This window comes from Seriola aureovittata, chromosome 12, assembly GCF_021018895.1.
Source record: "Seriola aureovittata isolate HTS-2021-v1 ecotype China chromosome 12, ASM2101889v1, whole genome shotgun sequence".
In the NCBI taxonomy this organism is placed as follows: domain Eukaryota; kingdom Metazoa; phylum Chordata; class Actinopteri; order Carangiformes; family Carangidae; genus Seriola; species Seriola aureovittata.
The window spans coordinates 21,330,614-21,342,873 of NC_079375.1; the positions used below are offsets into that span (position 1 = coordinate 21,330,614).

Here is a 12,260-nt window from a genome sequence, read left to right on the forward strand (position 1 = left end):
AATGCTAAAATAAATCAGCCCTTTATTTAAAGTTTACCCAATATACAGCAACGCTTAATAAAATGCATTCCTTTGAACAGAATGGTAATGGGGTTAATGGGGCAGAAATAAGTGACTGCAGATTGCCTTAACCTCCTAAGACCCGAACTCTTGCATGGCGTGCATTTTTAATTTCTCTTTGCTATTTAGGCTGATTGGGACCTGAGAAAAATGATGTCCACATATGAGGACATTAGTTTTACATTTCTATTACTGAGTGGCAGTATAATATCCTCATATGTGGTCACCAGGCCCTTGTTGAGAAAAAGTTAGTATTGTGGTCTAGAGAATCCAAAATGTGAGGTCCACATATGTGGACGCCAGGTCCTAGGAGGTTAAAAGGTCCAGTGTTAATCTATAGATACTACCTGAATTCTTTGATTGAAATTTTAATGTGTCATAGTGCATAGGCCCCAAACCATGAGGCTCAAGGAGACACGTACGCCAAGAGCATGGCCTAATCACATTGCATTTACATTTCTCAAAGCTGTCACCCAAACCCTCCTCTGGATGCATCATTTCACACTTTAATTATAAAATTACAAAATGAATAATTCATCACAAAATCTACTCAAGGCATATAGCTCACACACATCTTTAAACTGAATTAAAAGTAAGTAAAAGTCAAGCAGGGAGTGTGGTATAATATTTTATTTTCATATTTTATGGAATACAAAGCCCCATCCCCACCCCCACCCCCAAAAAGTGTGCACATCAGATCTGGTGGAAACTATTTAAGGACAAGGAAAAGAATAGCAGAGAGACAAAGGAACTTACTTTATGGGTTTAGAAGTGTACGACTGCAGTTTAATATGATGTTTTCATATAAAAAGTATACCCTCTCATCATGAATGAATCCTTTAAAAAAGTAGTCTAGTTGATAAAAGGGCTGCAGCCACGTCAGCTGAACGTAAACGAAAACAAAATGAGTTTCCTTGTTGAAAAAATAAAACATCTTTCCATTGATCTTTGTCATTATGACTACCAGGACGTAATCAATCATGTGCAACAATAATTTAGCTTTACATGACTGTAAATTCAGTCACTTTTCTATTCTTTTACACAATCTCTTGCTAAGCTGCACAAAAGGAATGAAATATTTCCCCAATTGGAATTGGGAGAGAAACGAAATGCTGACAATTATACAAAAAAAGACAAACAGAAGGGGTAAGAAAACGGCCAGCAGGGCTACAAATTAATACAACCTCATATGTTCTAGCAGCCAACCTAGGTCCAATAATGTAGGCTTTTTCAAGATGGCTTTGAAACATCTGGAGTGCGTTTGTCATAACTAACCATAACTCCCCAGTGAATTTGTATCACTGGAGTGCAGATTCCCATCAACTGGGACGAAATAACTGAAGCACATTTAAGTAAAGGTCTGGTCAAAGGTCTTCGCTAATCTCATGTCATGACGTGTAAAATCAACCAGCTTGAAGACACACTGGGATGGCAAAACCACTGACGAGTATAGTGAATAAAAAATAACATCAGTAACATCACTGCCATTGAATCCATACATTTCAATGCATGACAAAGTCCGTTTCAGAAGTCTGGGGAGTAAACAAGTTTGTTCATCCCCCCCCCTGAGAACTGTGTCACACCGATTATGAGATGATTTATTTTAGTTCATTTTTCCAAGAATGAATCTTTTCCTGACTACTACACATCAAAACACACCAGAAAACAAGTTAACCCAATACAATACACACAATCCAAGGTTCACAGTCCAAAAAGGTGCTGTTTGAAAAGAGCCTCAGGTCCTTTATGTCCACTTGGTTAAAGTGTCCAACTCAGTGAACAGTCAGTTTCACCTTTCAGTGAGAAGATTTCATGTGGTGGACATTGGAAAAACAAGTTTAAAAAAAAAAAAAAAAAGTAAAGAAAAGAAAAAGACACGTTCAGGATGACGGAGCTTTTTCAGCCGCTGTCTTCTAACAGCTTTTCTCAGTTGCTCTTACAGGGAGAATAAACAGGCTGTAGCAGCTTGCTGTCCATGTCTATTCCACTTTTATAACAATATTTTAATCCATCCATCCAAATCCTTTCTTCTCTGCTGAGGTGCTCACACCATGTAGGAGTTCTGGTTCTTCAGCTTGTCCAGCTCTTTGCTCTGCTGCCTCAGAAACAGGATTCTGTAGTTGAGGAGGAAAAAAGTATGAATGAATGTATCGTTATCAGTTGATGTCTATGCAAATTTGAACATTTGCCTCACCTCTGTTCCCTCAGTGTGGCTTGAATTTCACACACTCTGACCAGGGAGCGCAGATTTTTCATCTCTGTACAGATCTCAGACATGTACAAGCTGCCCATGTTGTGGATGTCCTCATGCAACCGAGCCGCCTGACAGAAAGGGATGAGAGCTTTTTGGTGAGTCATGACTCCAGATTATCACGACAAAACATTCATACATACAAACATACTTCAGGACAATCGACAGTAACTTACTGATTTTGTGATTCTGATTTAAACAGAACTCAAAGTTGAGCGAAGATTTATTCTTGACCCTGGAAACAGAAGCTTTCAACCACAACTTATTGTGTTCTTCTATGGATGGGTTTCTCAGTTTTCATGGTTTAGACATTATATTGTTGAGATGAAAATCTTTAGTTTACCATCTGTACTGCTCATTAATCAGACTAAAGAAAACTTTAATGATCCTCGCAGGGAAATCGATTTGTTACAATTGCTCAGCAATACACAGGAAGTGAATAATGTACCAATGCAATTGTGAAAAAAGTAAAAGGTGATATGTGAGGTAAAAATCACAGTATGGACAAAAGTATAAAAAATGGAAATGTGCACAGTAGATTAACAGTAAATTGTGAAAAGTTAAACTAAAAGAAAAGTGTCATGTGACTCAACAGCCACAATTAACAGTCGTTTCACAGCAGAGGAGCGATGGCGATGTGCAGGAAGGGAAGATATTATTTAACTGGATGGCCATAGAAAACAAAAGGCCCCAAAGAAAAGACTGTTGAAATAAAAAAAAAACAAAAAAAATGTTTTTTGGCTTAATGCTACAGATATATTAATCATTGAGAAGCATCCCATAGCTCTGCAACACCTGGAAATCAACAGGAGCAGTGTACTGAACTGTACCTGTTTCTCCGTGTTCTCTGAAGGCCATCCTTGGATATGTCTGATGAGGGTCTCATCAAAATGGGCTGCCAGGGTGGGAGTGAAGGAGCCGGGGGTGTCAGTCTGGGTTTGGCCGCTGCTGTTGGAGGGGACATGGGGCAATGCAGCACCGGACATATTTGAACCCGTGCATAGAATCTCCTGGCTGGTGGAGCGAGACAACCGGTTAACTGTGTGTCAATGGTGTAAATAAAATCCAGCTGCAGCTGATGTTGGAACTGATGTTTTGGTATATTAGTCATGGATGCTGCATATTATTCAATCTACACCATTCATTTGGTCTCATTCATTAACATCTCAGAATAACTCTAACACTGCTGTTCATATGTTAAAGACATGTGGGTCAATAACCAACCTCACCAATGAGTTGAAGTAAAGTCCTATAATTGTATGTCAATAAAGTAACATAATTCTAGTTCAGGGAACTGAATAATTAAAACTAGATACATTTCATTAGTTTATTTCCATCACAAAAAGAAATACTGTGTTGAAGTGATTTTGAACTTCTACCTTCTCTGCTGGAGAGTTCTGGGGTCTTCTGGACGCTTCTCTGCGGACTGAGACAGGTTGACAGGTCCTTGCTTCCCTGAAGACATACTGCCCTAAAGAGAGAAAGAAAGACAGCAGGGCATGAGGGCATCGGCATGTGTTAGAGAACCAGAAAGACGAGGGCAGTCATAACAAAGTGGAGAAGATAGAGAGAGAGAGGCCGTGAGTCATGGGTGAGAGGAAGTACCCCCTCCGCTCTTTAAAGGCGTCTCTTCTTTGTGCCTTTTCGTTGTGCTCACCCTTGTTTGTGAGGATGTGATGCTGCTGGGATGCACGCCCAGAAGGGATTTCTGGTTGCTCTGGGGTGTGCCGTTCCGTGGTGAGACGTACGGCCGTGGCGATGATGCATCTGATGTCAGAGAAACGGGAGACTGACTGGAGTGCTGGGCTACAGAAGACAAAGGATAGAAGACACAGTATTGGTGTGGTGGCATAAGCATCATCAGCTTTCACATGCAGATTGTTGGCCTCCGTTCCAGCAATGGAGGAGGCTAACTGGAATACATGGGACAATATCTCCTGTTTATGCATATAGTCTGAAAAGCTCTTAAACAACACGCAGTTAACTTGCATGAAATGTCAAATTTCAACAACTCAAGGTCAACAGGAATAATTACACAGGTTTAAAACAGTTTTTTAAAAAGTTGGTGGGGATGGGGAGAGCGGGACCCTTAAAAACACACAGGAAATTAGTTTGTGTAGCAGATGGTGAGAAACAGCGAGGAGGCCGTACCTTGGTTGGAGTGCTGAGCAGCTGAGAGCAGAGCAGTGACGTTGAAAGCAGGTCCAGCAGTGAGGAGTTTATGAAGCACAGATCGCAAGGAAGCTTGGGTGACAGCAGCTGCCAAGACTGGAGGGAGGAAAGAGGAAGTGCACACACGCACGCACGCACGCACGCACACACACGCGCGCACACACACGCGCACACACACACGCACGCACACACACACACACACACACACACACACACACACACACACACACACACACACACACACACACACACACACACACACACACACACGTGGGTGAGCAAAGACACACAACAGGTGAATTCATGAACACACACAGTTAAGTGAGAAAACACAGTTCAGACAGGAATCAAACTGGTGGAAATATGAATCATTTCATGTAGGTGTCATTTCATCAGTGATCGACTGGAAGAACTTGGAGGCTAAACAAGAAGCACGCACACACACGTATATCAGGTTAACACAGACAGAACAGCAAGAAAAATCACCATAAATGACAGCTGCGTGCCCAGGTTATGAACAGCAGAACACGGTCACCCATTAGATAAGGGATGGAAAGACATTTTTTTTTGCCATAAACATCATTACATCATAAACTGCCGTACAGAGAGATGAAGTCATGACATCATGTCCAGGCTAGCCTCTGTTAGCTAACTAACTCATTCAGCATTTCCTTCACCAGCCTGAAAAACATGAAGCATGATCCTGGAATTTACCGTCCATATTGAGACAAATCACCATCAACTACAGCAGCTGCTATAATATAAACCTGTATCATTTAAACACCTCCCATGAAGAAACTCTGTGTGGCAACATGAGTACTTGCGTCATCATGACTTGATTTTGTCCACATCTATAAAATTCACCAACTCTAAAGTCATTTGTTTTTCAGTGTTCTAGTTGTAATCTCAGCTGATTTGCTCCTCAAGACATACTGTTGTTCTAAGGCCGTATGTTATATTATCAGCGCGATTACAAATGTCAGTAGGATTTTAAATGAGGTTTTCTTCCAGAGCAGAACCCAGAAGTTCTGGTTTCACTAAAGCTCTATATTGGTGCAAATATGAGATTAACTCGTTTCATCAAACACCTGTTTTTGGAAAAAGACTTGATGTTAAGATTTTATAAACAGACTTTCACTCTAGTCCTGCTGGGAACCATTTGTTTAAAGAGAACAAACACCTCATCCTTGAAGCATTTCCTCTTGTAGAAGTGAAACATGAAATAATACTATTTAAGCAAAATGTAAATCCCATATTTGTGTTGTTTGTCAGCCACATACTTGCACACTGTCAAGGCTTCACATTCCAGCAGAAAAACAAGTGTGAAACTTTATCAATCCACAAGCACTGTACTGAACGCTGCCACCTTAGCTACAATGCTAATGTTGTGAGCAGTCGACTGCAACATTTCAGTCACTGTTTTTGTAACAAATCGCCATTGCCATACTGATAATTTATAAAACAAATATCTTTTTATTCTGGTTTCGATATGAGGCCAGTTTGTTATTGTACAGTCCCGGACATTCAAAAACACAGGTAATAAGCTTTTTGTCCATCTTTCAGTTCAAGCAGCTCAGGCCAAGGTTCAACAAATTTAAACTTTGTGTGCACCTACAGACATCTGCACAAGACCATCAAAACTCGCCACATACACAACAATAGAGGAAACAATAGCAAAAATTATGTGAATACGCCTTCTCTCTCCTGTCAGGCTCTTTGATATGATCATTAGGATTTTCTCTGACAGCTTTAATCAGACTCTTTTTGTCTTTTGAGCCCCTCATTATCGATGGCAGCAGTAATTCTTGGCTGCTTGACGGATGATTCAGTCCACAACCATTAGACTCATGGCAGTAAAACACGTCACACGAGCCTTCAGAAGTAGATGTATGTTAAAAGGGTCTAGTAAACACTTTAGTCTAAAAGACAAACTGTAAATGGACTTGAAGACACTCTTTGGCCTAGCAACAATAAAGCTACAAACAACCTCAAGAACTCTCCATTCAAAAAGAATATCTGAGCTTGTGAACACAACTAATTGTCTCGTCGATTAATATGATATAACCCCCAGTGTGAAGTAAAACCACTAAATAGCGGCGTTAATGCAATTCAGTAGCCACTTCTGTGCTGTTTTACTTACTCGCATGCAGCACCAAAAAGTTGCATTAAAGCCCCTATGAGTAGGAAATGATGGGGACCCCAGTGACACTATCCAAAAAGAAACCATGGAAGACGGCAGTATGATTGGAAGTGGAAGAATGTCATGCTCATGTTGTCTTTTGTGCCCTCACCCTCATTGAGCTTAGCCATGTCCATACTGCCATTATTCATCTGCAGAGTTGCCTGCAGGGCTGGGAGGAGCTGATGTAGGAGGGCTGGGTCCTGCAGCAGTGCTGGTGAAGGGGACTGGACAGACTGGAGCAACTGCCCCGTAGATGAGGAAGAGGAAGAGGACATGGTGGAGGGGGTGGAACCTAAAGCACCGGGAGCAGAATTCAGGCTCTGAGAAGAAGAGGAAGAGGAGGAATGGCCGGCGTTTGATGCTGTTGACTGGTCCCCTGATGTGGTCTCTGAAGAAAAGCACACCAGAAGGACACAGTTTTATTCGACACAATATTTATTCTGAGCGCATATGTTTGAATAACCTTTTCTGGATCTCAGATGTTTATCCAAAAAGCAATCAGCAGAAGCTAAACAATGCGAGAGGCTATGTAAAAACGTTTAGAGTTGGTTTTATAGTTGAGCCACACTTACTTGATGTGGCTTTGTCCTGCAAGGCCTCTTGTCTGTAGTCCATATCCCTGGGGAAACTGTTCGCCGCCATCTTGACTGAGTCTTTCTGTCGTTGCTCCCTGAAGCAGATTAAACAGAATGCAAAGGTGTTGATGTGCAGGCTGCAGTTAAACTCTCACTGTCTAGTTAGGACAGGTGCGCTATGTGATCCTGGACTATATGAGAATGCTAAGCATGAGAATGAGGATCTCAATTAGTGTTTCAGTGCATATATGTAGTAATTTCATTTAAGTAGGCTTGCCTCTCCAACAGATCCTTGGGCTTCTCCCACTGGGAGACCTCAGTTCTACAGTTGTAGTAGTACTTCTTGCCGGAGGAGCTAATGTGTTCTGTCCAGTCATCTGCTGGGTCCTGGTGCTGAAAGAGAGAGAGAGAGCGTGAGACGTTATAAAGGTTAAGAGACAGTATGACAACTTAAGAAATACCACTGCAAAAGATGTAAAGTGAATGTAGACTTTACATTCACTGTTGTGGATTACACAGCTCAAGCAATTTTCACAACAAATTTTCATACTAATGTATATGGAAGTGACTGGAAACTTCAATAATGGATACGGGCCAGTACATTTAATATTAATGATCATACTGACAGCTCCCGTCATTCCAACAATTCCAGGAAGGTAGCTTGCCCCATTATTTTTCTCCTCATCTACAACTGCACTGATCTCTCTTGAGATGATCAGCAGTGATCAGTGATCTTGAAAAATTACAGATTTGATCAAGTTAAATATGGACAACAGTAATAGCAGATTATAGCACCGAAAAAAGGTATGTGATTTGACATTTCCTACTGCTACAAAAAGGTTTTTAATTGTGTGAATTGCAGTTTAACGATTTTGCATTAACTCCTGTCAGAAGTTGAACATAATTTATGACCCAACACAAAAGCAATTGTGGTTCTCATTATTGTAATTAAAATAATAGTATTATAGTAAACTGTTGCTCAAATTTTACAAAGCAAAATAGTTTTGAATCCTCTTCAATTCACTCTTTGCTGTTAACACTTGCTGCTTAAGTCTGTTACACATCAGTAATGTTACGTATGGTCTGGTGAGTCTATAGAATAGCATATAGATGTACAGAAGGTGCTGAAGGCGGCTGTTAACAAAAACAGATACTTGCAATGCACAACTCCAACCTTTTGGGGATTAAACAAGAACAGTTTGAGACAATTGTAGGCCCACAAACAGTGGACAATTATTTTTGCAGCAGCTAATCAAACTATTCTGGGCTTTTGAGCCTCAACGTATAGCAGAGATGGATAGGAAAGCATAATTATTAGTAGACTCATATTGGCAAAACATAAAACAAACTTGAATACTTAATCTCTCCAAAGACGAACTATAAAGTAGCTGTGTCTCTGAGTCTCTTCCTGTGCTCATCTGTGGATTTATTTTCCTCTCATCTCTCTCACACTGGATGCACAAAAGTGACCACAGGAGGAAAACACGCTATTTGGCTACACATTTCCAATCAAACCCAGCTGTGTACGCACAAGTTTATATTAATTAACATTTTTGTTTTGTTAATCTGTCATGACATACCACTCTTCACTGTCTACTCGTTTCAGAATGGTAACAGCAAATAAGAGTATAAATCCACACCATCTGTTTACTATAACACGTTAACGCCTGATGACCTGTATACGTTATGCTGATAAACCAGTTAATTAATGTCAAATCAGACAATGTTATATTATATTAAAGATATTAGTGTCTCCTTCAGCAGTGCAAATGGATAATATTTTTGCAGAAAAGTCTAAAATCCAATCAGATCATCTACTCTATAGAGGGAGCCTGTTATGTTTCAACCATGCATTGTTATTGAGTTTGGTAACAAAATGTTTGGGGGGGGGGGGGAGAGAGAGAGAGACACGTTATAAAGGTTAAGAGAGAGAGAGAGAGAGAGAGAGAGAGAGACAGAGAGAGAGAAAGAAAGAGAGAGAGAATCCACAAATTGTCCCGTATACCATGTTCCACAGCAGCGTGACGCCAATTTATACAGGAAATGCTGAGGGTATATCATCAGATAATGCTGGACAGCACCTTACCCTGTCTGCAGGTTTGTTCTGAGCTGCATGTGAGTCGGAGCCATGGTGGGAGCTGTTGTTGTGGGAGTTCTCCTGAGGAGAGCCGCTGGTCCCTGAAATAAAGCCATTTATCAAGTAACTGAAAATACATGTTGCACAGAGGAATAAAATCTCATTGACAACCACAACTGCAAAATAATAAATGCTTTTCATTGCCTTTTATTGCTCTAGGTTTGCATTGTTTACATTTGAGCAGCAATAGGTATACTGTAATCTGAAGGCAGTGACATAACAAAACAATCTAAAACTTTATGACAAAACAAGTCCCAACAGTATGTCAGAGATCAACACAAAAAAGGATGCCTTGGAAATGAACCTTGGATAGCAGTGACATTTGTCAGAAGACCTTCTATATGATGGTCAGAATTGATGACTTCTCTAAGCTGAGGCTAAACCACAAGCACCTGATATTTTACATCTGTCTGGGGTTTGGTGGGACCAAGATGCTGTCTTTTCCTTTTAACAGTCCTTTAAAATAAAACTTAAAATTGCAGGCATGTATAAGACCACCAGATCCAGGCTTACCATTTTTTCCTCTAATTGTGTGAGAGGTTTTTGCCTTGCCATGCCCAGTACTGTCTCCATGTCTGCTGACAGGACTTTCGTCTGAGCGCCGCAGCATCTTGTAAGGGGGCGTGGGATCCGATGAGCCATCGCGCACCTTGTCGTAACGGTGAAGGCTGCTGGACTGGCTCTTTGGCTGAGATTTATGGGTCTACAAAGGATGGCAGATAGACTTGTGGGGATGTGTACACATATACACTGATTTCATTTCTTCACATACCATCACACACCAGTCGACACCATCATTTATTTTTCTAGAAAATATAATGCATTAAGAAGGCCTCATCAAAGAAGTGCTACACCATTGAGACTAACAGCACAGACAAACAAAACTAATATGCTCTAAAATAGTACAGCTGAAGTGGCTGAACTTAACATCCTCTGTGTCATGGAGCAAGAGATGTTTTGATTTCAACTAGATTAGGTATTTTAACATTCTGCTACCATAAGAAACATAAAAAGTAGCTGGTCGTCTCCAGCTTCTTTACAGGCAATAGCGAGCTTTACATTTCTGTGAGGCCAGTCTTTTTAAAATATTAATAGTTGGTTAACTTCTAAACTCAAGAGTTGAAATATCATTACACATAAGGAGTGGCCGTGGCTGGCTAGTTGCTGTCTTTTACTTATTTTGTTTAAATACATAGCATCAGTGTGGAATATGACTGCAATTTCAGAGCTCAATTGTCAGATTTTGTGATAGTCATTTAGATTAATGTATATAAAATCTTTATCACCGTATTATTAAGTGACAATATTACCAGGAACTGTTTTTGTAGCTCAAACATGCCAATATCAAGATGTCAGTTTATTATTTTAAGGGAAAAACACTAGACAACTGGAAAAGCTATGTCAGTGGAGAGTATTGACAGGTTCCGTTAACGAACTGATCATGTCATACCTGATAGGATTGTGAATCCCTTCTGTCGTTGCACCTGTGGAGACGCACAGAACAAACGTTATTATTAGACAGTTTGAACCTTCACGTTTAACATACGTTAGTTTTCTTACCTTAGCAACGTATTTTCTGGTATATACTTAACGTTAGTTAGCTCATTAGCCGCCGTTAGCTAAGTTAGCTTGATTTGTCATCTTAGCAACAGCTGTTTGTTCATCTTGTCACTACTAAAGAATAACTGTTATTTTTTTAAATGTATCTTATATAATCTACCCTGTATGAACAAGGTCTGTCGGTTAGCTAACGTTGCGTTAACGTTGGGCAATTTAGTTTTAGGATATATCCGGAACCCACAGCTAATTGTACCCAAATTGTTAGCTGGTAGCATTAATTGCTAACGGCTACAAGAAGCCATGAATAACCAAACTACAAATAAATAAATTAGGTAAAATCTACGCCTTATTTTTTTCAAATGTTAAGATCTGTGCTTGATTTACCCATCGCTGACTCTTGTTGGTTTCCTTGCATACATCACCATCAAGGCCGTGGTGATGTGTGTATGTGTGTGAGGGGGAACCGTGGCCTCCTGTCTGTCTGCTCTCACAGTTCTCTTTTCTTCAGCTTCCTGATGTCTGGACCCAGTCTGCCCTACCACACAGATACCTACAAACCGTGTACCGAGCACCAGCACTGCATAGCGGGTGGTTTTTTACTAAAAACCACCCTCAGTGCATCACCTGGCATGTAGTTATGGTATGCGCTTGGCTCAGCCGATGTAGCTCAGTAGAAAGCAGCAGAGGCAGGAGGAAACGGAGAAGAAGGACTCGTCGGTAATGTTTAGCAAGAAAAAAGAACTTCCGCTCTCACCTTTTCAAATTAAAAGATTATATTGGCATTACTGTACGGAGTAAAGAAATGTACCACAAAGAAGAGAAATAGTGCAAAGGAGAATAAATATATTACGAAATTGGAAGGAATGACAATTGTGTCAGATGGGCCTGAATCATAAGTATACAGAATATTGCAGAATAGAACTACCATCGTTGGAGAATATTTAATAATACTTATAGTACTTATGTCAAGACATTTCTGATTGCAAAACGTCCTTGTCGGCAGATATCGAATTGTTTTTGTATCATTAAGATATTTTATTCTAAATGACCACAATTCCCGCTAAAACTAGATTATCTTGAAAAAGGGGGATATCTATGCTGAAAGTTAGACAAAAGTGTGGCAAAACTTGTATTTTCTCTAGCTTTGTTGTACTAAAAGTAAAACAATATCCCCTTTTCATGGCAAAGTATAACGAAAGGAAATACACTAAAGTGTGGTCAAATGTGAATATTTGCCCTTCTCACCCCCCCCCACCCATCACTATGGCATCTCAGCACTGGAGCTGTTATTTTGAAGTAAGTAGCTTTATTTCCGGTATTAGC

General features: G+C 40.2%; 1 protein-coding gene across 3 annotated transcripts; it reads right to left on the minus strand.

Moving 5' to 3' along the window:
• On the minus strand, positions 1 to 11,651 carry LOC130179267 (WW domain-containing adapter protein with coiled-coil-like). 3 transcript variants are annotated; one of them, XM_056392153.1, is made up of 13 exons: positions 11,322 to 11,651; positions 10,828 to 10,861; positions 9,891 to 10,080; positions 9,327 to 9,418; positions 7,518 to 7,633; positions 7,238 to 7,335; positions 6,775 to 7,053; positions 4,463 to 4,579; positions 3,969 to 4,117; positions 3,691 to 3,782; positions 3,142 to 3,259; positions 2,255 to 2,382; positions 1 to 2,174 (listed from the first exon to the last, which is right to left on the minus strand). In XM_056392153.1, the coding sequence occupies exons 1-13, from the start codon at positions 11,360 to 11,362 to the stop codon at positions 2,105 to 2,107; spliced, it is 1,524 nt and encodes a 507-aa protein (XP_056248128.1). In that variant the 5' UTR covers positions 11,363 to 11,651; the 3' UTR covers positions 1 to 2,104. The 3 variants fall into 3 exon arrangements, with proteins under 3 accessions (XP_056248128.1, XP_056248127.1, XP_056248129.1); XM_056392152.1 differs by having other exon boundaries at positions 3,142 to 3,325; positions 11,322 to 11,650; XM_056392154.1 differs by lacking the exon at positions 4,463 to 4,579 and having other exon boundaries at positions 3,142 to 3,325.
• Between the last annotated feature and the right edge of the window lie 609 nt (positions 11,652 to 12,260).